The 23,922-nt window shown below is 38.1% G+C and overlaps 4 protein-coding genes across 6 annotated transcripts; 1 reads left to right on the top strand and 3 right to left on the bottom strand.

The window, feature by feature from the left end:
• Window positions 1-3,273: 3,273 nt before the first annotated feature.
• On the top strand, window positions 3,274-3,585 carry RB195_012706 (uncharacterized protein; the record flags this gene model as incomplete). Its single annotated transcript, XM_064202206.1, has 1 exon — window positions 3,274-3,585. One exon carries the CDS (start codon window positions 3,274-3,276, stop codon window positions 3,583-3,585), a length of 312 nt encoding a protein of 103 aa, XP_064058087.1.
• Window positions 3,586-7,102: 3,517 nt separating this feature from the next.
• RB195_012705 (uncharacterized protein) lies at window positions 7,103-15,005 on the bottom strand (the record flags this gene model as incomplete). 2 transcript variants are annotated; one of them, XM_064202204.1, is made up of 11 exons in its annotated part: window positions 7,103-7,132; window positions 7,481-7,531; window positions 7,596-7,688; window positions 8,229-8,382; window positions 9,951-10,397; window positions 11,439-11,494; window positions 12,169-12,294; window positions 13,619-13,699; window positions 13,761-13,894; window positions 13,948-14,095; window positions 14,946-15,005. In XM_064202204.1, the coding sequence occupies 11 exons, from the start codon at window positions 15,003-15,005 to the stop codon at window positions 7,103-7,105; spliced, it is 1,380 nt and encodes a 459-aa protein (XP_064058085.1). The 2 variants fall into 2 exon arrangements, with proteins under 2 accessions (XP_064058085.1, XP_064058086.1); XM_064202205.1 differs by having other exon boundaries at window positions 13,978-14,095.
• A 293-nt stretch (window positions 15,006-15,298) lies between these two features.
• Window positions 15,299-19,965, bottom strand: RB195_012704 (uncharacterized protein; the record flags this gene model as incomplete). 2 transcript variants are annotated; one of them, XM_064202203.1, is made up of 11 exons in its annotated part: window positions 15,299-15,448; window positions 15,516-15,638; window positions 16,339-16,440; window positions 16,492-16,525; window positions 17,288-17,371; window positions 17,441-17,529; window positions 17,610-17,744; window positions 17,889-17,992; window positions 18,065-18,129; window positions 18,201-18,352; window positions 19,912-19,965. In XM_064202203.1, the coding sequence occupies 11 exons, from the start codon at window positions 19,963-19,965 to the stop codon at window positions 15,299-15,301; spliced, it is 1,092 nt and encodes a 363-aa protein (XP_064058084.1). The 2 variants fall into 2 exon arrangements, with proteins under 2 accessions (XP_064058084.1, XP_064058083.1); XM_064202202.1 differs by having other exon boundaries at window positions 16,339-16,525.
• Window positions 19,966-20,981: 1,016 nt separating this feature from the next.
• Window positions 20,982-23,269, bottom strand: RB195_012703 (uncharacterized protein; the record flags this gene model as incomplete). The annotated part of the gene is made up of 5 exons (XM_013453315.2): window positions 20,982-21,079; window positions 21,149-21,227; window positions 22,018-22,131; window positions 22,294-22,350; window positions 23,180-23,269. The coding sequence occupies 5 exons, from the start codon at window positions 23,267-23,269 to the stop codon at window positions 20,982-20,984; spliced, it is 438 nt and encodes a 145-aa protein (XP_013308769.2).
• Between the last annotated feature and the right edge of the window lie 653 nt (window positions 23,270-23,922).

Below are 23,922 nucleotides of genomic sequence, written 5' to 3'. Positions count from 1 at the left end.
CAAACATTTGTCGGTTGCCAAGGAAACATGACTCCCATGAAGTCTGAATTCATCGATTCTATGGAATTACATATACAAGCGGTGGTGGAACGGCGGTGCAGGTGACAACAACAATGATGCTAAGCAAAAAACGTGGAAAATTCCAGAATATCAAGTCAGTCAGGTTTCCCCCTGGAATGCGTAGAAGATACAAAATTAATTGTGGACGATTTATTTTACACACCATCACGAAGATGACGTAAATAATCGTCATTATGCCTCGTATGGCCAGCTTGCCTCAGGGCAAATTCTACCCGTCTCCTCTTTACGTCACGAAGGCGAAAAATCACGTCATTGAAAGATTTTTAATTTGAGAAGATAAAAATGAACTTTAGAAAACCTAAAATTGTTCCGTACTTAGCATGTGACACCTCAAAAAAGATTAAGAATAAAATTTTCCAATATCCAGGAAAAGGACAATTTTTCATTGAGGTGAAATGAACTTTCAGAAGAGTTCATAGCTCCGGAGAATACGTTTTAGCGTCTTTAGAGCGTCTATCCTAACTAAATCACTGTTGACGTAACATTTTTTGTATTTTTTTTGAATATTTGAAAATTTTGAGTATTTTTCAAATTTAAAAATCGATAAGACACACCGTAAGGCTAGGATCAATGTGTCTGGCTTATGTTTTCACCATCTTGAACGATTCTCGAAGCATCGAACCAGGATAGTGTGGCACGTGACGGAATAAACATAGGATTGTTCCAATCAACCCTCTAATTAGGCGCCTGAAGACGGCGAAAAAGCCCAAAACGTCAGCCAAATAAGGGTCCCATCTAGAAAACCACGCAGGCACACGATTAGAAAACATGGATAAAATGGATAAAAAAATCTTTGTGACTCCTAGTTGTGGTACGTGATGGTCCGTTTGCGTTACTAGATTCAATAAATGAGGTAAACACCGGGCAAAGTGTTGTTTTTTTTTAGCTTACCTATGGTTTGAATAAAAGCCCGAAGAAAGTCTGTTGATATAAATAAAAAATAAATAATATAAAAATAATATAAATAAATAATCTCCTCTAGGGTGATGAGGCGTTCGAGAGGATAAACCACCGACGGCTTCGATTTTTCCAGGCTATGACGAAGATGACGAAGGCGATAACCGCGAAACGTTAGCTGTTAATCGAGAAGTACGGATCGATACCTATCTTGGCTACAGCTCAAGGAAATCAATAGAAAGCTACGTAGAAATGGGTAGTTTTCGATGGAATTTTTCTGATAGCGTCCTACAGGAGAGGAGAAGCAGAGGTTAGAGAGCAAGAAGTAGCGGTGAGGAAAATTGTCACGACCTCCCGGCCTCTTCTAACGAGACCAACGAAGAAATTGTTCAGCAGAGGTCAAGACATCATCCTAAGATATCTGGATATCGCCTCAATGCTCACCTCTACGTGATTATTTCCACGATACGGAATGGGTCCCAACAATAAACCCGGATGAACGCGATTGAACGAAACAAAAGCTTACGCTCAAGCAGCTCAGTGAATAGCGACGTCACCGACGCTTTGCGTCGCCGCGCTCGATTCGCTTCGGACTTGGAAAGAAAAAAAAAGCGGAGAGGCGAGAGCTGACAGTTGGAACGCTTGTTGTGAGTGCTAATTGCCTCATGCAACCTCCCTTATCCTAAGAGTTAAACGGAGAGAAAGAGAAAATAGCTAGGAACTCGCTTAAAGTATAGAAATTGAGGATGTTCTGGAAACATTTCGAAGATGAACAAGTCCGCCCCATGTAAGATTTGAAAGATTTATTCGATTTATCCGATTTATTCGATTTACTAAAATAATTCACATCCCCACATAGCTGATTTTTCCTTGAAACTGAAAAAAAGAAGTGAAAATTTAAATTTGAAATTCATTAAATTGAAAATTAAAATTGATTTAAAAAAAACTCAAAAAAATAAGCAACGAAGCGACTCGATAAGTTCTTCGAAATGAGTTTCCTGAACACCTTTGAAAAGATCAGGACATATTTACCTAGATGAAGCAGTCTGAGTTAAACAATGATCGAATTATGACTTTTTTTTTATGTTTTCCCAGAATTTTACGTATTTACAATGTTTTTTTTTGGATTTTTTTTTGTCATTTCCTATCCTACAAAGTCGCTACATTTGTTTTCACAGAATTTATTCGAAGTTAAAGCAATTTGAGTTAGTTCAATATAGGAGGTTGATGTACGTAAGCGAAGAGCTAAAAATTTTCCCTAAGCTTTGTACAGCAAAATTATCTCGATTATCTAGCAAATGTGAACTATTTGAGAATTTTTTTTTTAAATGGGACCTAAACTCAATAAAAATAAAGATAGATGAAGCAGTTTCTCACAATGATCAAAGTATGACTTTGTTATGCTTTTTTTTAAACAGAATTTTACGTATTTACGATGGTTTTTTTTTTCGGAATTTTTTTGTCAATTTCATCCCCACTAAGCGTCACATTTGTTTTGAAAAAAATTATTTAAAGTTAAAGCGATTTGAGCTTCATTCTAGGGGTTTAATGTTCGCAAGCGGAAATTTCGTTGTCTGCTTGAACGTTCGGACATATCTTCCATCGATTTATACGCATACACATCCGTTTTATTTTAATTTGATAGAATAATCGATTGATTATTGGAAATATCGACGAGGTATTTTTAAAATAATGAATAGAAAGTAAGGAAGAACTTATCTTAGAAAAAAGGCATAAATGTTACGTTAGAATATTTAATATTTCTATTTATTTAATATTTAATATTTAATGCTTACAAAAAATTCTATAAAGTAAAAGATTTTTCAGTTGGCGAGTTCAGTGGGTGGGCCCATTCAGTATTCAGACATATAAATTAGAGAAGTAATTACCACAGAGAGATCTTTTTTTCTCGGAAGGGAGGAAATTTCTCGGAAGGGAGGAAGAGGAGGAAATTACAGCCGTAGGAATCCAGTGGTGGGAATAAAGGAAAAGACATTTTGAGCAGAACAGAACAGATATGCGATAGAGCGCGAATGTGCTGTGTGTGGTGAAATTGATTGAAAGGAGAAAGAAGTGAAGGAGAATTAGTGGAGGGCGCCATGCTACCTCGACGGCCAATCAATAAACAGAACGACTGAGGAGGAGGAGGGATAACACAGAATGTGCTGTGCTTGGTGGGGGGAAAGGAGGAAGAAAAGGAAGGAAGAGAGGAAGGGAAGGAGGCGGAACCGAAACGAAACGATTCAAAATGTGTGTGTATGCTCGATGTCGAATTGTAGAAGAAACCGAAAATAGATGTCAACAGAAGAAATCGACGACATCGTTCTGGAGAAGAAGAAGAAGAAGAAGAAGAAGGAGAAGGAGGAGGAGGAGGAGGAGGAAGGGGGTGCCGAGCAAGCGGAGCAGTTCACCCAGCGAACACATCCGTTCGGATCCATCGTTGCCCCCGTGAGCGGTTCCGTCCGTCCGTCCGTTCGTTTCTCCATCCGTCCGTACGTGGTTAACAACGAACGAACGAGCACCGCCGCTGCCGCCTCCGGGAACAACAAACCCGGAATGTTGCGAATGTCAGAACAAGCGCCGAAGTCAACTACCGCCCATTGCTGATTTCCACACACACACGCATACAAACATAAATTCCACAACAACTTTGTTCGATTTTCCTACAAATCCTGCAAATGGAAGGATAAGAATTCACAAATTCTTCCAAAAAAACTCCTTTTTTATTTATTTACTTGTTTAATTTTTTCGAAAACACCCCTTAGGTTTGCGATTATAGCAAAAACAAGAGAATATAGGGCTCACTAGCTCGCTAGGCTTTTGTCTAACCTTTAAACAGTAAGGTTATCTCGACAGATATGAACTATTTGAGAATTTGTGAAAATAAAAAAAAAATGAAATGGGACCTTAACTAAACAAAAATAAGATTATAGCTTAGTTTGTTGGGAATAAGAGCAATATTTGAGAATTTATGAAAATTTTTGTGGGACCTTGACACAATAAAAATAGGACCATAGCTTAGTTTGTTGAGATTAATAGCGCATTTGTCCATTTGTGAAAATAAATGGGACTTTAACTCAATGAAAATAGGACCAGAGCATAGTTTGCGGAGAATAAGAGCAATACTTGAGAATTTATGAAAATAAATGGGACCTAAACTCAATAAAAATAGGGTCATAGCTTAGTTTGTGGAGAATAAGAGCAATATTTGAGAATTTGTGAGAATAAGTGGGACCTTAACTCAATAAAAATAGGGCCATGGCTTAGTTTGCTTAGAATAATAGCAAAACGATTAATTTAAAGGCACCATCCATGTAAAAAATGTGAAATTTTCTTCTTTTTTTCTTGAATAAGCTTCCAGTAAGTGGTTAATGTGGTGCTGTGATTTTGGTCGCCGTCTAACTCGACAGAATTGAATTATAGCGTTAAGCGTCCCGGGACGGGATTTCCAGATGTTTTAGGCGAAATCCAGTCGCATATTACAACGCCAAACAACACGGAAAATCAGAATCGTTACGGTAAGTGATGAGGAATGGATGGATCTATAGCGATTTCAATGTTTCTTTTCAAGAAAAAAAACAATTCGTTTCCATAAATTAAAGAACCTCTACCTTATGGAAAAAAATCCATTAAAAACGAAAAATACGCTCAAAGAGATGGGATTAAACATCGTTTTTTCGAGAATGCTCCGCTCAATTTTTCAAATCCAAACTCTCCGAGCGCATTAGTAGAGTTCAGAAAAAGAAATAGAAGGATTTTTTTTTAAATTTTCATTTGATATCCATCATTTTCCGCTTGTACTTGTTTATTTCGTTCCCAAGAATTCTTTTTTTTTCCAAGAAAAAAAAAGAATTACCAGATCGAATGTGTAGCGCTACCTTGGAATTATATAGGTTCAGAAAAAAAACACCAGCTTCGCTAGAAATCCTAGATTCCTCGACGACGATAATTGCCCTTGTCAAAGCATAGGGCTAGTGATAAGCATTTTTCTTTTAAAAGAGAAAAAACTATTCTTTTTTTAAACCATCCCAGCAAATTTATTCAAATAGTTTCAGTTCATTTTTTTCAGTTGTTTTCTCTTTTTTTCGATTTTTTGTCTGTTTTTTTTTCATTTATTCTGTTTTTGTTTTTAAATCTTTCGGAAACATAATAACGGAGAAGATGGGACAAAATAGTAGTTCCAGCAAAAAAAAAAAAACACCCCGAGAGGTTTTGTGAATGTTTTTTTTTTCAGTTGCAGTCATTGTTGCTGGTTACTGTGTAAAAACGGTATTTAAAAAAACATTTTTGCTATTATTTATTAGTGATGAAGCGTAGACAACAACTATAAGTATTGACCGCAAAAAAAAACATTTTAATTAACCCCGTCTATAGACGTCATGGAACGCTACAGAGGTAAAAATGCTCTCTCACGCTCCGCTGACGTATATATACGTCATGGAGCGCACTTATGGTACAAGCGCTCGCCACTTGAGACGTAACCAAAAAAAACATTGAAGTTCTTTTTGGATATTGAGCAACTAATGAATTTTCACTTCTTTTTTTTCTTTGCGATGCAATTTTGCATTTTTTAGAATTTTTTATTCTTAAAAGAAAGAATTAGAATGATTGATTTAAGAGTTTTATGAAAAAAAGAACTATTCCACTACGATATATGTATTATGTATTATCATATTAATTTTTAAAATTATAATTAGTTATTTTAAATTATTATTATGTATTATTATATTAGTTTTCAAAATAACCCCCAAATAACCCTCAAAATTTATTAGTCACCATTAAGCGTAAAGAATGAGCGAGTATAGCGCAGTCCGTAAGAGGTTCCATTGCCTCGACTACACGATCGATCGATAGTTCGAAGCCGTCCTAGTGCAAACCAAGGATTTCATTCCTCTCGGGGACGATAAATTGGCTACAGACTCATCTGAGAGGATAAAAACACTGACTTGAGACGACGTCAGCTAGCCCCCGCACGTCATTCCATAGGTTAGACTCTCGTTTGGAAAAAAAAAACCTCCAATAATTCTGGATTGAAGTGAACCGCGTTGGAGCGAGTTTTCTAAGCGATTGGTTAACGCAAGACATCTCTAACGACACCTAAGATCCTAACGATCACAGCGATCCTAACGGTCCTTTAATATTTTTGTTATTAACAGTGAAATATTCCCCACGAAGGATTCCAGTATTTTTCTTCTGGAGACTCTTCCACAGACCACATTCTGTGGCAAAGAGTCTGCAGAATTGCACGGTACTCCATCAATAGTGAACTCATTGACATTTCAACCAAAAAAAAAAACGTTTTAACAAGAAAAAACAATAAACAAACAAACATTTTTAACACAAACATTTTAATATTAAATTTTTTATTTTAATTCCATTTTTTAGAATTTTTCTACTTTTTTAAATTAACATTTTTAAAGAACAAAGTGTAATGGTGTTGAGCAGCCTTTTTGGGATGTGCCGAAACGTTTGACTTCAACTCAGAATCGATGTCAAAAATAAGTCAGTGTTTTTATCCTCTCAAACAAATCCAGTATCAATTTATCGATCGGAAAAGGAAGAAAGCTTGAGAAGATCAAGGCAAGTGCTTTTTTGTGCTTCAGTAAAGGTTTTTCTATTTTTGCCAAAAAAAGATTTAAAAAAAAACAGCAATTAAAAAATTAGCACAGTACTACGTTCTAGGAATTTTCTATCGAGTAATCCATAGCATTTCTAAGAAAAAAAAACTTTCCTCTTTTTATGTGCATTTTTTACCTTGAAAAAAAACGCTCACGACTTCATTATCAACTCTATATATATATGAAATATGAAAAAATAATAAATTAATATTAAATAATAAATTACATGACGTTCTCAGAAAAAATCAGATTTGCAAGAAAAAAAAATGCAAAAAATGTCACTTCACCTTAGTAACATCTACAAAAACCCTAACTATTACTTAGATAGTGTGAGGTTAAACAACGTTGTCAAGTTTTTTTTTTGTTTTTGTCTTTATGAGTGAAATTTTTTAATAAAAGGGATTTCTCTGCTCTCAAATCCATGGTTTATCAAGAAGTTTCATTCAAGCTATATTACATGAAGCTATATCAATTCTTTTGATGATCTTCGAATAATTGGATCGTGCTCAGTGCGGCGGTGGTTGTGCAGCGGTCGCCTACAATTTCAGATAATCAATAAAAATATACAGTAAACAATAAACATCAGTAAAACTACGAGTCCCTTGTGTTCACTCGAACGAAACTAAACGCGATGTATAGTATGTTGGGGTCAAAACCACATGAAGTAGGTCCCCTATCGATCCTGACCGCTACGCTCCGCTTCGCGCCGCTTCGGCCACAGCCGCTTACGCTAATTGCACCGTGTGCTTCATGTCGTTCTGACCTAACTATACGTGAAGTTCATCACTCCTTATTACAAGTAGATTTGACTCGCCACCAAAATTAACTACGGTTAAAAAAAGTTAAAATTTAGAAGAAAAATCTAAAAATTAAATCAGTCTCACCTTATATTTTGTTGGCGAACCTTGGATCATGAAATGGAAGTATCGAGCTCCCTAAAACATGGCTCGATAAATTTTAAAAAGAAAAACAATCGTCCACGAAATGCCTATGACGTACTTTTCGCTCGAGCACCTCATTTGTCTGCTTCTGCAAATCCCGAAATATTGTATTGATTTGCTTAAGGTCGGTATGGATTGTAGAAACTTGTTCCTTAAAATAATTTTTTATTCATCTGAATTTTTTTGAAGGTATTTAGAAAGTAAAAATCGCCAGCAACGGTCCGGTATGGGAAGAAAAATTTTATTTTACACATTTTAGATTTCAAGTGGGATGTATTTGTCTCAATAGATATTAGAACGCTAGAAATCCTGGATGGAAAACAGTTTCAAGAAAAAAACTTTCTCTCATCAATGTTTCCAACCTTTCCGTGTTTTTCAAAAAAAAATTACTTGCACAAAGAATTATTCTGAGGTAAACTTAAGCCACACGTAATTTTTAGTTGTGGGACCGATACGTCCCAGTAATTACGCCCAGTATTTATGATAAAATTTTGAAGAAGAATCTACTCAAGCCGATCAGAATAGATTCGCAGACCCGGTTCATGTATTGTACTTTTAAAAAGAAAAAACAATAAAGGAACAAAAAAAAACAATAACAACAACAACAAGCAATAAACAATAATAACAACAATAACAACAATAAATAACAAAACCGCGAAAAAAAAGCGATTGAAAAAAGGAGATTACTTACCACATATTCTTGCGCTTTCGGGATCACAGCTCCAGCCGTAAATTGCACTTTACGAAGCTCTTTTTCCGCTTTTAGTAGATGGTTAATAGCGTTTAATGAACACTTCTCCAGCTCTGTCGATCCGTAAAATGGACGACAAATTTTCGCAGGAGCACTTAAAATCAATAATTTAGAAATGACCGAATGATTCCTAGAGTTTCCTAGTTTCGTAGATTCACTGAAAGCTGAGAGTTCAATTTGTTGCTGACTCCATAAAAGGATTTTAAGAATATAAACTGAATTTTGAGGATTTAGTGAAAATACACTAGATGGATTGCCCGTCTCTCACCCTATAGTCTATTTCAAAAAATTGTAGCATTTTTAAATGGTGAAATATTATTTTTATGGTGGACTGACTATCACCACCGTAGTATAAATACATCAGTGCTGATCCTCAAGAAAGACGGATCCTTTCTTCTGGAAACTTCTCCGAACAAATAAAGAGAAATTTCTGTTAGAAGGATTCTTTACAACTTAATTTCGCCAATCCTTCAAAAGGATGAAGGATAAAGCCACAGGCGCTAATCAATCCACTTGGGACGCGCCACCGCGTTTTACTGGAACTCGTAATCATTGGGGTTTTGAACCGCGTGATGGCTTATACAATGACTTGCGAGGGCCAGCCGATGTCTCAAGTAAGTGTCTTTATCCTCCCAGACAGGTCAGGTACCTATTTATCCGTAGAGATGAAAGGCTTGGTCTGCACTAGGGCAGTTTTGAACCATCGACCGTATGGCTGCAGCGGAACCGCTTACCGACTGCGCCGCACCCGCCCCGTCAAGCTTTTAAATAGGCAAATTCTTGAGCTCACTCCTAGTTCCATATATCACCCCTTACAGCAATATATCTCCTTCAACTGGCCATTCAGGAGCCCAAGTGATCAATAGAGGGACCAAATGCTGACCAAAAACGTCACTGTTCCTGGTTTTGGATCAGATCCATTTGAAAACGGGTCCCTCCCTGTTGCTACGGTATCAGGAAGATTGATTCACGGTTTCAGTCTGGGTATAGATGTTAATGCGTGTGTGGATATACCTACGCCAATATAGATTATGAGTGCGGGGCTGGCGCAGTCGGTAAGACGTTCTGCTGTGACTACGCGATCGATGGATGGTTCAAAACCGTCCTGGTATCTACCAAGCTGTTCATCACTACGGGGTCCATAAATCGGTGTCAGACTTGTCTGGAAGGATAAAAACACTCATTTAGCACATCGGTTGGCCTCCACAAGTCATTTTAGGGCTCCCACGAGTTCATATAGAATAACTGAATTTTGAGGATTAATATGTTATGACTCTACTATATAATATCAAGAATAACATATAGTAGAGTCAAAACCACATGCACCACGGTGCAGTTGCGTAAGCGGTTGCGCTCGATGCGGTGGAGCGCAACGCAGGTTTGGAATCGAGATAGGACCCCTGCTAGCACCGCTTATTGCTGCGGCACGCGATGATCCCACCACGATCTCAACCGCTGCGCTCCACCGCACCGCTTCGGTCACGGTCGCTTACGCAACTGCACTGTGCTTCATGTCATTTTGATCGAACCGTAGCGCTCTCAAAACCCTAACCTTCATGAATTTGCTTTTGAGACGACAACACAAGTAAATTACGGTAGCGGTAGCTTTCTCCTCTTATCCGAAGTTACGTATGGTTATTTCTCCATAACCTCCTCACTAACCTCTGATTTCTTTTCCTGCTTGATCTATTATATGACGGCATATCCACAGCTCTATCACCACCGCTGCGTGGAAGTTTTATTTCACACATCGTTCCTGACTGACCGTCCGCCTTATTCATAGCTCCACCACCTTTGTACGGACAACACATCGCTTCTCGAATATTCCCGTAACATTCATCTCCCATACTGTATCGCCGTGGTTGACGTCGATCCTGTGCAGCGCTGGGTCCACTAGTAGCAGTGGATGGTAATGGAGTTTGCACCGCTGGGGCGCCAATCACTTTTCGATCACTTCGACACGGTGTTCCATCCATTCGTGGATCTCGAGCGGTTGCTAAATCTTTTTCACTTTTTCGTGGATCCCGAGCGGTTGCTAAATCTCGTTCACTGTTTCCACACTTTGTCTTCTTCACATCTTTTGTGTACCTTGATCGGACATCTCGTTGCCTGGAAAAGTGTACGGTTAAAAATCATTCACACATCGAGAACACTTTCAGATAAACTCTTCTACCAGTGTTATTTATTTATTATTTGTTTATTATTGTTTAGTGTTATTTATTTAGTGTTTATTTATTTTTTTATTATTTGTTTGTTTTTTCTACTAGCCTAAGCCTTCTAAAGCTAACATTATTGCCTCAAGGGGCAGAGATGAGAACAAGGAGCATAAACCCATTAGGAAAAAAATTCCACAACCGCTATAAACACCGAAGTGTGAAAATCAATATGTTTATTTATTTATTTATTATATTTATTATTTATTTATATTTAATTTATTTATTTATATATAGAATGTAGAATAATTATATTCAGATTAGATTTTAGAATATTCTTCCGCTATCCCCCTACATGTACTTTAAATAATATTAATAATAATTTAATATTAATAATTTTGATTTTTTTTTATGTGGAAGTGTACTTCAATTCCAGTGTCACGCTTATTTAACTTATTTAGCACTTTCACATAAAAAATAAACTCATTCGTTCGTTTTTTTCGGCACAGTTTTCTGCACTGCATTTTCTCTTTTTTCCTTCTTTTTTTTCGCTTCAAATATTTTCACGAAAAGGAAAAAAAGCGACTGTGTTGCATGTTCAAACAGACAAAAAAAAGGGAAACGACGAGAGAATAGCGAGTTTTGTCGCATTTGTCCTGGAAAGCCTCGAATCCATATAGGTGACTGCTTCCAAAAATATCATAGTTTGAGAAATTTCAAAATATAAACAATTTATTTTGTTATTATCTATTTTGTTAGTTATTTTGTTATTATTTTTTTCAGTTTATACTATTTTATAAACTAAAATAAGAGAGTAATCATGTTTAGAAAGAAAAAGTAGTGTTGTAACTATATAACTGTATTTTCTGCTTTATAAAATATGTGACTTGGAATTAGGATGGTATTTGTAACGAAAGAGCGCTGGAGTTGCTGGGGTCCCATGTGCCTGACTGAACAATGAACTCTTGAAATCACAAAGTTCTCTACTACAACTTACGGGCCAGCAGAGCGAAAGAATTTGTCCCATGCTTCGGTTGCACGTTGTTTATTGTACTGAAAGAATCAGAAGTAAAAGTAAACAGTTATAAGAGTTGTATTCAGTCCCGTTGGACCACGGTGACCTGGGACCTCTTTTCAAAAGTTGCATAAGCGGCTGCGCTTGAAGCGACGCGATGGAGAGAGCGGTTGGAATCGTGGTGGGACCATCGTTAGCTGTGCTCGAACTACATAGATGAGTGGAGGTAGAGAGGATTTAAGGTCGATCGCAACCACTACCGCATCGAACGCAGGCGCTTACGCATCCGCACCGAGTCTCATGTCGTTTTGGCGCAAGGATAACCTGTACAAGGAGCCATTGTCACCTAATGAGGTATTGATACATTTTAACCTTTTATATTTTTCCAAGACAAAAGATTTTAGAGTGAAATAAGTTCATATAAATATTATTCAATGCCAGGAAATATTTCAGATTTTAAAGATGTGGGACCCATGTCATCGAAGTTTCCTTTACAGGCACACTACTATTATCTAAGGGATATTCTCTGAAGACGATAGCAAAAGTGAGTTCAAATTCAAAATCCTGCCAATATCCTACCGTATACGGTGAAATTCAACCAAAATTAAATTTCCTCCGGTAGGCTAAATTACTATTATCTAGGGAATATTCTGGGAAGAAAAAAAAATAAAATCCAATTCAACCATACATAGCAGTAACGCAACTACCGTACCTTAACTTCCTGTACGTTCCTAGCGGCAGCAGCAGCTATATGCCAATACGGCAACGGTGGTGACGATGCTTCTCCTGCTCTCTGAAGTCGCTCTTCGTCAGTACTACCACATGTTGAAAGTAAGCCCTAAACTATTCGGAATCAATCAATTAAAATCTAAAAAATTAACTAACAATACAAAATGATTTCTAGTCTATTAAACAGGGATCAATACAGTGTATACTTCCATGAACACTATATGCTTATAGAGAAAAATATAGGACCTTTGCGAACAACAAATGGATGAGAAACAGACCTCATCAATAATTTTGTAAAAATTTTTCGTGAAAGCAGTTCCGAAGCGACGACAAACTGTTAACTGTAAACTTATTAACCCTAACCATTGTTTGATTCAATCTATTAGACGAATTCCTTCAGATATTTAAAATTACAGCTATATTAATTGATTCAGAATGTGTTCATCTGATAATGGACGTTAGATATTTCTTAGATCCTAGCTCAAGATCCTAGACGGAACCATGAAACTACTAAAAAAAAACCACTGAGTTTTCTCCTTTTTTTTCTTGTAATCATACGTGTTTCTAAGTGTTTTTACTTTCATTCATGCATGTTTTGACAACTGTTTACATAATGCCTGGATGTTTACAAATTTCCAGATCTAAGAAAAATCTCTATCAGTACACTCCCTTGCTGCTAACGCACTAGGATTTCAATGTTATCCTAAAGAGCCTAAAGCACGACGATATACGTAAAGGATTCGACTTTAGTCTCCCTTATCTAAGAATTATTATTATTTATTATAAAATTACAACAATTATTAATTACAATAATTATTTACTTGTGAGAGTGTCGCTAATATGTAACCAAAAACATCCTTAACCCATGATTTAGACAATATACTATAGTTTTTTTTAAAAATATATTTAGCAAGTTCTTAGGCCAGAAAAAAAACTATACTATCTTATAGAAAACTTATGAAAATATTTGTTCGAAAAAAAATTTGCGCTTCTTTTATAGAGACAGAAAATCCACATAGAATTTTAAAAAAAATCAGAAATTTAACAAAATAAGAGAATAATTTAATAAAAGAAAGGAATTTTAGAATTCAAAACTTTCTATTTCATGTATAATAATGTAAGTACTTTGAAATTAATCTGGTGGAAACCATTTTATTTTCTTAGTCCTACGAATCTGGAGGGGTACGGGTTTCAGGTGGGTTATGCGTATAAGGAGTCGTAGATTATGGAGGGGGGGGGGGGGGGGTGATTCCGTCTATTTCTTCTTAATTGCCGTAAAAAACAGTCCGGAAGATGCGGCTTCGAGCGTTCTTGGGCGCTACCTTTTCCAACGAGTTCGATTGGAGCACGCCAGCATTGTGAACGCGCCGCATCTTTTTTTCCTCACGTTCTCACTCGCGTATTTACAATTTTCTTCAAATCTTTCACCTGACCTGTCTCCGACAACCTTCATTCTCACATTTGAAATCTCCTCCGAAACCTGCTCTTCCACGATGTGAATCAGCCGATTGGGCCTAGAATCATTCACCTAATCGGTAAAACCAACTACAGTAAGAAAATGTAGGCGAAACGAACACGCGAATAGACGTTCACGATTGTGATCCCCTTATCCTCACTGCACGATCGGCAACGAGTTCCAAACGTAGTTGCGTAGATGTCCTCAGGTCTTTTCGGAGCTCTGCATTCTCCGCGATTACAGGTGGAAAATCCTAGAAAAAAAAAGATCTTAAAATAGGTAAATCTTTTCTTGCAAATCTTGCACCTTTTTGATTTGCACACTTTTGACTTGCACCTGTTAGACTTGCACCTCTTGGACTATACTTTAGATCCTGACGCGCCGGCGGTTTGTTACCGCCTTGGACGTGCCTACATCGATATTCGAAGCGGTTTGTTGACGAGAAAGTGGCAACCTGAAGACGAAATTCCAAAAACACCTCAATTCCAATTTTATACTCGATTTTTCTTCTGCACTTGTCACAAGTTAGTACTTTTAAATGACCGTGCAACGAAACTGGCGTTGTCGATATTTCTCAAGGAAAACACAGAGTAAGAGATATAGATTTCGAATATGGGAAATATTACGCTGAAATCCCTCTTACTGTACTGAAAACCGGCGTGGGAAACAGCCCTATCGATCGTTTGCCCCTACGAGGCACACTGCAACGCGCTGCGCCCACTAGTGAGAGGACGGAAACCAATAAGGTCTCCTCTGCAGCCTATTCAAGTAAAACTAATGAATAGGCTGCTGGAGGAACCAGAGCAGGAATAAGGATGGCGCGTTCTGAAGTGCCTTGTAGGAAAAATGATTCGATAAGGTTACTTTTTTACGACGATTAAAGGGGATTAAGCGTAGTCACGCCCAATTCCCTTTAATTCGTAATTTAGCCCCAAACGCTTTCATTGGAGAGGTGAATCGTTCTCTCTCGGTCACAATCGCTACGCACAACCGCGTCGCTCCGACCGCACCCGGTTACACAACCGCACTGATCTTCACGTCGTTTTGACCCGACTATAATCTCACTTAGACCTCGAAGTTCTTGAAGAAATGTCACTTTTAATGTTTTTCACAGAGATAACGAGAAAGAACAAGGTGCTGAACACGGAAGTTTCCGGACTTGTATGAGTATGGAGTCGTGACACCTCCGCAGTCCAATTCTACGAATTTTACTAACCGGGTCCCACCTTGACCGCAATGCAAGATAGTTTACGTCGTTTTCGCCCGACTATATAGCCTAATAGGATAATTTTGATAGGACCCACACTCTCTCTGTCTCCATCGTCTGCTGCCTTACTTTTGGACACGACGTCAGATCGATACATCACTAACCAGTCTGCAGAATACAAAAACTAGGAAATGACGAGAGCTACTCGGTCTCGGGTACTTATATCTTTTTTGATAACACTTGAAAACATTGTTGTTGACGCTATTTTAAAAACAAAAACACTATTTTTATTCCCATAAGCACCCGACTTACAACTATTAAAGAGTTGATTTCAATATTAACAAACTGCCCAGTAAACCAACGTAGACTAACTTTGAAAAGAATGTAATTTGTAGTTACAAGTGAATATTAAATATTTGGACATATGGAGCTCAAAGATATAAACACCGTTTAACAATCAGTAACTTCTTCTTCGCCTTCTTTGGAATAGGTCCGAACGTCTAAAGACCCTTCGAGTTGACCACATGTCCTTTCGAGCTTACGATGCTCTGGTGAAGAAAACGAAGCAGTTGACTGAAGCGATATGGGATCCATTGACGTCTGAAAAAAAGAAGACGCATGACATTCACATCCTTCAAATACGCACGGGAGGCTAATCAGCTGTTACCTCACTACGACCACTTCCTCCATCGTTGTCAGCCTGCACACCACTCAAATCCAGTCGCTCGATTCCATGCAGTAGTCGGTCGCATTCAGCATTTATATTGTTGCACAATGGTGTGCAGTCAACCTCAAACAAACTACTTATACAAAGCAGCAATGGCGATTAATTCTAAGGGGCAGTCTAAAGAACTGATGTCGTTTACGTTGGATGCAATCCAGGCAAAACGAACACGTTCACCTCTTTGGTCACTGGTGAAAATCAATCCGCTGGAAACTGCTAGCAATAATTCCAATATTTTCATACCGTCACTTAACAACAATTTTAATTTCATTTACTATTCCCCAAGTTCGAATTTCCTTGAATTTAGGCATTGTAGAATTGAGTAGTGTATCAGTTTTTGAGTAGACGCCAGGATCCTTATCTATCTTAATACCAGAAATGTTTGAAGGACGCCATGTGCTCAGATCAAAACAATGTCGGAGATGTAGGATACAGTAACGTTGTATCAACGAATTTTTCTTTCACGGTTCATGGGAAATTTCTAGCTGTAATCGAAAATGACCCCAACGTTTTGTGCGCAAGAACGTCGCGTTCGCGTGACAAGATCGTCACTGCTATCTTGAAAGGAGCGCTCTCAAGAAGAAAGATAAACTAGCCAAAAGCTAAAGATTGCAAGAGTTTTGGTTTTCTGCTCAAAAATTAGTATACAACCCGACTTTAATTGAATTCAACAAATTCACAATCTACAACTGAACAAAGACCTTCTTTGATCAAGAACTAATAGAAACCGTGTGAAAAGAAAAAAAGATATGAAGAAATCGCTGACCCCCTTAGTTGGTTCGGTCATGTAGGTCATTGCATCTGTATCGACCCACGACAGACCCGCACCAACGTTGTGACTGCCGCTGTTCTTGACCGATCGCTCCCACTGAATAGCATTTGCAGAAGCGCCGCCTATCAGCATCATTCGATCACGCACTTGCTCATGTAGCGAAGGGTCCCAAGGAGTCAATCTGAAATAGACTGCTGCCAAGGACTGCCATTGGTCCGCTAAATGACGACTTCACTTATTTAATGTATATAAACTGTATATAAACTTGAAACTGAGTAGCAATGCGCACACATCACAAAGGTGTACACGTGAAACAAAATTCTAAGAAACGAAAAATGAGTCGGAGGTCCAGCACCGATAGATAGGCCCGCCAAAGCCGGAAAAGATCCATAAAGTGCGCCAAAGATAGATTGAGATGGGTCCCACGGCTCCGGAAAGCAGATGGTTGTGCACCTACGTTAAAAGAATATCTCCGATAGGATATCTTGGTCTTCTAAAGCGCGCACACAGAAAAAGATTGTGCCATCGAATCTTTCGACGTCACCTCAATTTATGCCAACGTCTCTAGCAGCGCTGCATTCGAGTCATAAGTGCGATAGGGAGGAGGCGGACCCTCCTCAGGTGAAAGGGGTCTATCCATAGGGTGCAGGTCACGTGAGGAGGATCCATTCGCCAACCGTCCAAAAGTGAAAGAGGTCAAAGCGCTGGCTCCGACTACACCATATGATGTATATAAATAATGAAATAAATAGAAACAAAACAAATTAAGACAATATCTACCTGTGGAGCAGGAAGTTTTCTGCTTTTACCAGGTTCTTTCACTCCATTCTTAAGTTTGAGATTTTAAAAAAATGCTCAAGACTCAAGCAAATAGAAAGAAAGCATTTCAAGTAAGTGAAACTACTTGGTAATAAAACTGAACTTTATAGTTAAAAAAAATTACCGCAAAACGTTAGGATCACTTGCGTCCTCTGGCTCATCATACACCTCCATACGACTTTGGTTTACACAGTTCTTGGCAATCGCTCTAAAACAGGCGTGTCTTCCTTACAGAGTAAGTGTACTTTCAAAGTTCACCACCAAAATAAGATCCTACCTAAACTTTTCTTTATCCTGCCTCCATACTGTAGCTGCAACGGGATTCGCGCTAGACTCAGGGTCAAAATCGAAGGAGAAAAATAGCCTCTAGATTAACTTCTATCAAAAAAGAAAAAAAACGAAAAGGTAAACGACAAAATACTAACGAAAGCATAACATGAAGTTACCTGAACAACAAGGAGAACATTCTGAATGTGATGCTTGTCCTTCTTCCAGCCATCTGGAAAGTAGCGAGTGAGATCAGGTCTCCGGCTGGCAGGGTCAATATTAGGGTGGAATACAAATAGATCAAATTTCACTGTCTGGAAATGTGAAACATAAGATAATTATCACATCAAATTAGATTACTGTTTTCCAATTTCGATGGTGAAGATAATTTAAAGGGGGGGATACGTCATAAAACAGCTATGTGTTGAAATGATTTTCAATAACGAATGGAAAATTACAGGAAGTGAGGTTGTGTTGGGGAAGTCGTTCGGAATGCGCACATTAAATCGAAAAATGCCGCCACCATAAATACCACGTCGGACAAAAAGTAGGCCGAACCAAGCTGTAATAAAACAAATTTGCACCTTCATGACCGAAGTTACAAAAAAAAAAGAAAGAAAAAAACCACACGTACTAAACTGATCGCATGCGCTCGGAATTATATACATTCCATCAATAGGTTGACGACATACGCGTGCACTGGAATGCATAACACAACAATTTTACTCAATTTCTAATCGAGTTATGCCGCTCAGAGAAACAGAACTCACAACTCGCTTGAAAGCGCATGTCTGGCTTGCTGTGATGGAAGGATTCTTAGCGGTTCAGCTGCTCTAGCTTCAATTGCAAACTCATAGGCGTTGTTAACATCGTCACTGGTAGCCAGCGATTGTCCTAGCCTCATATGAGGTTGAGACAGCTCCTGAAAACTCAACGTATGAAATCAGCACATACAATGATATCAGTATCATTGGATTATCGACGTCTATGAGGAAAGAGGTAGCAGTGGCTGTTTTTCAGTCGAGCAGATATTTCTTTCTTTTTTTTTCTCCTTATTTTTATTTTCAAGATCTCTATGCCAATCATTAACGATGCCCCACATGTGGAACACAAGCTCATCCGGGAAGCCAAAAAATCAATCAGCACACACAATTCACCGGAAAAATGTAGTTGGGTGAGGGGGGACCCACTGGCGTTCTTATTTCCCAGCGCTCTCACTTACTTTTTTTCTCTTAGTAGCTTTAGTTTACCTAAAGCTCATGCTTAAGCCTTAGGGCCCTGATTGATCTGATTATTTACTTCGAAAAATAAGAGCGCCACTGAGTTTTCCTAACTACATTTTACCCCAACTCACCCTTAGGCACTTTTGAACGTGTTTTGAGAGAGCTACCATCCGCAAACCCAACAACAAAAACAATTTAATACGAACTTCCTACTAATTTATTAACCATATTTAGGGTCCGTAACGATTAGTGCGACTGAATGAGTGCACACGAAAATAACACTCGAGTATACAACCAAGGATTATTTAACGTCGAAGTAATGTAACTAAAGAGTATTGAACCATTGGAGAGGTGAGAAATCAGAGAAACGGTGTGTAGCGAGCACGCAGTGTACGGTCATTGAAGTTATAGCCTATTGAGTTTTTTTCTCTCTCATAAAAAGTATGAAACATCTTAAAATCTCAATAATATCTCTTTAAAATGTCTTAAAATCGAAATCTGAAATCCTAAAATACAGCGAAAAGGACAACAATTCAATCCGAGAAAACGAGCGTCTGCGAATGAATGAGAGGGGCGATCCACTGACAACGCAATAAATAACCGCATATATAACGATGATATTTCAAATCCGTAACGACAACCAATAAACTCGAGAAAAAAGGGAGGAAATGTATTTGTATGTACCCTGCGAGCCACACATAACGGGCACACACGGCCAGGATGTGGCGAGGATTTGAACTTGCCGGCAAAGGTGCGGGATTTGACGACGGGGCGACGATGAACTTCGCTTCTTATAAAAATTAGAACAGCATATTTACGGTATGGAGAAAAATTTGTGATCTCCGGACTGCGTCGCGTTTTCGCGCCCTTTCTATACGTAAAAGGACACTTCCTTCACATTCAAAATGATTTTCTTGTTTTCATTTCCATAACTTCAACACGATCGCACATTTTAATTATCGTGAAATATGTGGTGAAAGCATTATTTATCATCTTTTGCTTACTCAACGCCCGGGTCGACTATTTCCAACGGCAGCATATTGACGTGACCTCTTCGAATGTCAAATTGAAGCAAGAGACAACATTGTTAACAAGCTTTGTTACGACAATCTCTATGCCAAGATTCAAGGAAGGCCAATTCCGATTCGCGATTCGAACGATTTTGTTAATTTCTTCTACTTTTTTCGTATAATAGCACATAAATAAGAGTATATACGACATAAGTATTGTCTCAAACTCCTACAAATCTACAACCCACCTGCGAATCCTGTTGTTTCGATGGATTGATGCCGTTTCCACAGTTCTGAGTCATATGATGAAGGAAAGGGGGCAAGCGACGCGGAGCGACGATCGACACGAGAAGGGTGGTCTTGCTGTGCGCGAGCTCACCCGCACTTGTAATGTGTAGGCGTTATATTGAATGCTAGCCTCTACTGCGCCAAAAATTAAACGCCATGTTAATTCCTTCCTTATGATCTCTCGCATCATCTATAGATAACCTACGAAAACGATTCAACTGCTCCCTCTGGCTCGAAACTCGTCAGAGAAATGAGAAACAAAGCCCATCTTAAAAAAAGAAGACGGTCACAGAGAAACCACGAAAAAAAACCGACTACACCGACTGTGTCCGACTTTGTACGTAACCTCTCCGGCTATATTATTCCAGAAATCAAAGATTGCAATCGTACTGTACATTCCACGTAAAACGTATTGTAGCACTGAGATGCGTGTTCGGTGAAGGCGTGCACTGAGCTTTCTCCACAGTACGCAAAATACTCTCCGGTTATCATCTCTTTTTGCTTTTGTACGTTTTTTTTTAAATTATTTTTCCGTATATTAATGTGTGTGGATAGGATTACATGTCTTAGATCTTGTGATCAGACTTCCAACGGCAGGACATAGAAGAATGATCACTTTCAACTCCTTTATAAAGTAATTTTTAGTAATAATGATCTATAAATTAGTCGGCTCTGACAAATGAAAAACCCCAACGAAACTGCGTATTCCTGAAGCTGAATTCAGAAGCATCTAATATATTCTCGTCTATAGAGCAATATCAGTTCGATTCGGCGACCTAATAGTAAAAATGTGAGTGCAGAAAGAAAAACCGAACCTGACAAATTCTCAATTTTTACATTTTCACATCACCAGAAACAAAACCAGATTAAATCCGACGCAATACGCGAATATTTTAATTTGAAGAAGACTTGACAAGAAAAAAGACGACGCGTTCATGCACAAAATAGTGGTAGGACTTACCAAAACTAGAACACCGCACACAATTCAAGATCGACAAACAATTTATCTAATGAATATCTACCATACAATTTATTTCCTTGGTGCATTCATGTAGGAGTAAGGAGGTAGGAGCTTTCCGTAAGCAAGAGTAAATAGGTTGTAGATACCAATGATGAAACACATGGTACCTAAAAGATGATGATATCCAATCTGATAATATAAATTCGAAGAGGATTATAGTGAAAAGCAACACATACCAAGCACCTTCACAATTCTGGTCACTGCACGATCAAATGGACCTGCTTCCTCCGACTTTTTTCCTTCAGCGAGAGCCTTCTGAAATGATGACCAATAAATGAAAAACAACAGAGAAACACAGAAAGTGCAGCAATGAGTGGATTTCCGAATCCGCGAGTTACTGAACTTATATAGATCCTAAGATGTGCTACAAGGCAAAAGATTGCGCCTTAAATTGCGAATAATCTAGGCTTATACGTTATTAGGTTAGCAGGATGCCATCGTCCGTTTCGCTGATTATGCTTAAATAATGAAAAAACACATTTCTATCAGTCTGAAGGTTTTTCCAGAAACAGGGGCAAGCTGAAAAACGAAATGTAATCCCTAGCTGATTCTCATTCACGGGAACGAGGATTTTCGAGCAAAGGCGCATAATCAGAAAGAAACAGAGGATGAGGGGAGAAAGAAAGATGGCGAAAGATCCTTGATTATCGCTGAACCCCACCGAAGAGGAATGAATGGTATGGAGTGGAAGTAATGCAAGTGGGTTACAGATGTGACTATTGTTATCTACTCATTATAATTTGTACTTTTTTTCTTTATCATCATTATACTACGATTTTTCTTTCTTTGAACATACTTCAGAATATTTTAACATTCAGTAATGAATGTTAAATAAAATGGGAAAAGAAAATACGAACATCGTTGGCTTAGTTTTTCGCATGTGTTTGCTCAATTTCAATTAATGACAAATTAACACCAGTAGCAGTCTATATACTCTTTGAATTAATGTTCAGCGTTTGTTTGAGCCTCTTCTAAAATTCTCAGACTTAATTATATCTCTCAAAGTGTACTGTGCTGCACTCTGAATAAAATCCAGAAAACTTACGGAATAAACTTCAACTCGTTTTCGAAGTTGAGGATCATACAGACCATACTTGCCCATCACTAGTTTTCCCACTTTGGTACCTTCGGGAAGACGAGGAAGGATCTTACCAGCTGCCTGCGAACAGATTATTTCAGACAATGAATAATAAAAAATAATAATTGATGTTATAATTGATAGAATTGAAATAATAATTATCGAACTGTTAGTGTAGAAAAAAAGTCGCGAAATCTGAACCTCGACAACAAAAATGATAAAAGACGTTTAACACGAACTCACTCCAAGCTGCCATTCTCCAGGATTAAGTGGGTCAAACTCCTCGAGAGTAGGAGGTACCTCAAAAAAATCATCTCAATTATTAGACAAAATAACAATAAATTTGCAATAAAAGAACCATTTTTTTTATCAAAGATATAAGGCAGTATGCTTCGAATGGATCTGATCGCACCTTCGAGAAAAAAAAACCATTTTCTTTTCAATGTGATTGTTGCTTTATCGTTCTAACGAAAAGATGTTTTTCCACAACAGATAGACTTTTGTTCTGGGAGACATTTATAAAAAATAAAACGAAGAAAATTAACAATAACGGCAGAGAACACGTACCGCTGTTCTCTTTTATAATGAACGAATTCATGTTTCTTGGATTCCTTTTCCTGGATATTTTCATCTACTAATTCCTGGATAAGTTCATCTACTTAAAGAGAAGCTCAGAATTCTTCCTTCCTCGCTTTCTGTCTGTCTCTGTCCCTCTCTCACATACCATTCTCATTCTCAATGTGAACAAAGTGGAAAGAAGCAAACAGTAGCAGCATACAACCGAAACAAAAGTACGGGAAAGCTCATATAATTAGGCAAGCATTTGCGCTCGAGGTAAAGGCGAACAACACATCATTTAATTGGTAAAAACACTGCATTTCGATAATAATGCGCTGTATTTGGATGTTTAGATGTAAAAAACAGTGTTTATGCAAGTCCTTGTGGGAGGATGACCAGTCATCTCCGCTTGCTGCTAAGTGAGGGCGCAGAGATAACCTTTAAGGAGGGAATAGATTCCCAAACTCATTATCAGGTGATTTTAGATGAATATTGATCCAGAACAATTCCTACAGAGATAGTAGCCAATTATCGAAAAAAAAAATGCACAAAAGAAACAAGAATGAGTTACCTTTCCAGCGTTAGTTGGGATCTGCGTGAAAGATGAAGCACATCGAATCAAATGAAAACGAGCTGTTCCGAGGGTACGCAGGGCTAGCATTGCTAAATAAATCGTATGCCATATCGCAAATTCGTTTTTTTTTATTTTACACCTGAGTTTGCGGAGAATCTATCAAGTATACCGATTATCAAGTATCATTATAACGATCAAGTATATGATAACACCGAAGATGTTCAAGAGTAAAACGAAAAGTATCAGTTTTCTAAGGTTGGATGCGTTGGACCAGGGTGTTCCTTGAAACGAGATCACATAAATGATGACGGTTGGTCGTCTCGCGGTTCAGAAGTGAAGACAGTCCTGTAGCAACGTTGGTATCCTAGGCCTCCAAAAAATGCTTTCTTTTGAATTAAGTATGTCGAACTAAGACAGAAAATGTCCCTCTCTAATACCAATGGTTCAGTGCAACAAAGAGTCCCGGTTGGATTTGAAAGCGTCGAAAACGTCTTCTTGGCTCAGCTTTTTCGTCAGGGTTTTTGAGCCATTTATCCAGCGAAATTCTCGGATCACATATCATATCATAACCAATATAATCTCATTTTAAGGGACATCAAAGTTCAACACCTACTCCACGACAATGTGATGACGTTGTAACATTACTAAAATCATTATCAAGAAATAACTACTAAGATCGTTACCAGAATACACTTATTTTTTGACGAACTACAACATAGTCAGATATCACCCTCATGGCT

This window comes from Necator americanus, chromosome V (genome assembly GCF_031761385.1).
Source record: "Necator americanus strain Aroian chromosome V, whole genome shotgun sequence".
Lineage (NCBI taxonomy): Eukaryota > Metazoa > Nematoda > Chromadorea > Rhabditida > Ancylostomatidae > Necator > Necator americanus.
This window is presented reverse-complemented; position numbering and strand designations above follow the sequence as displayed.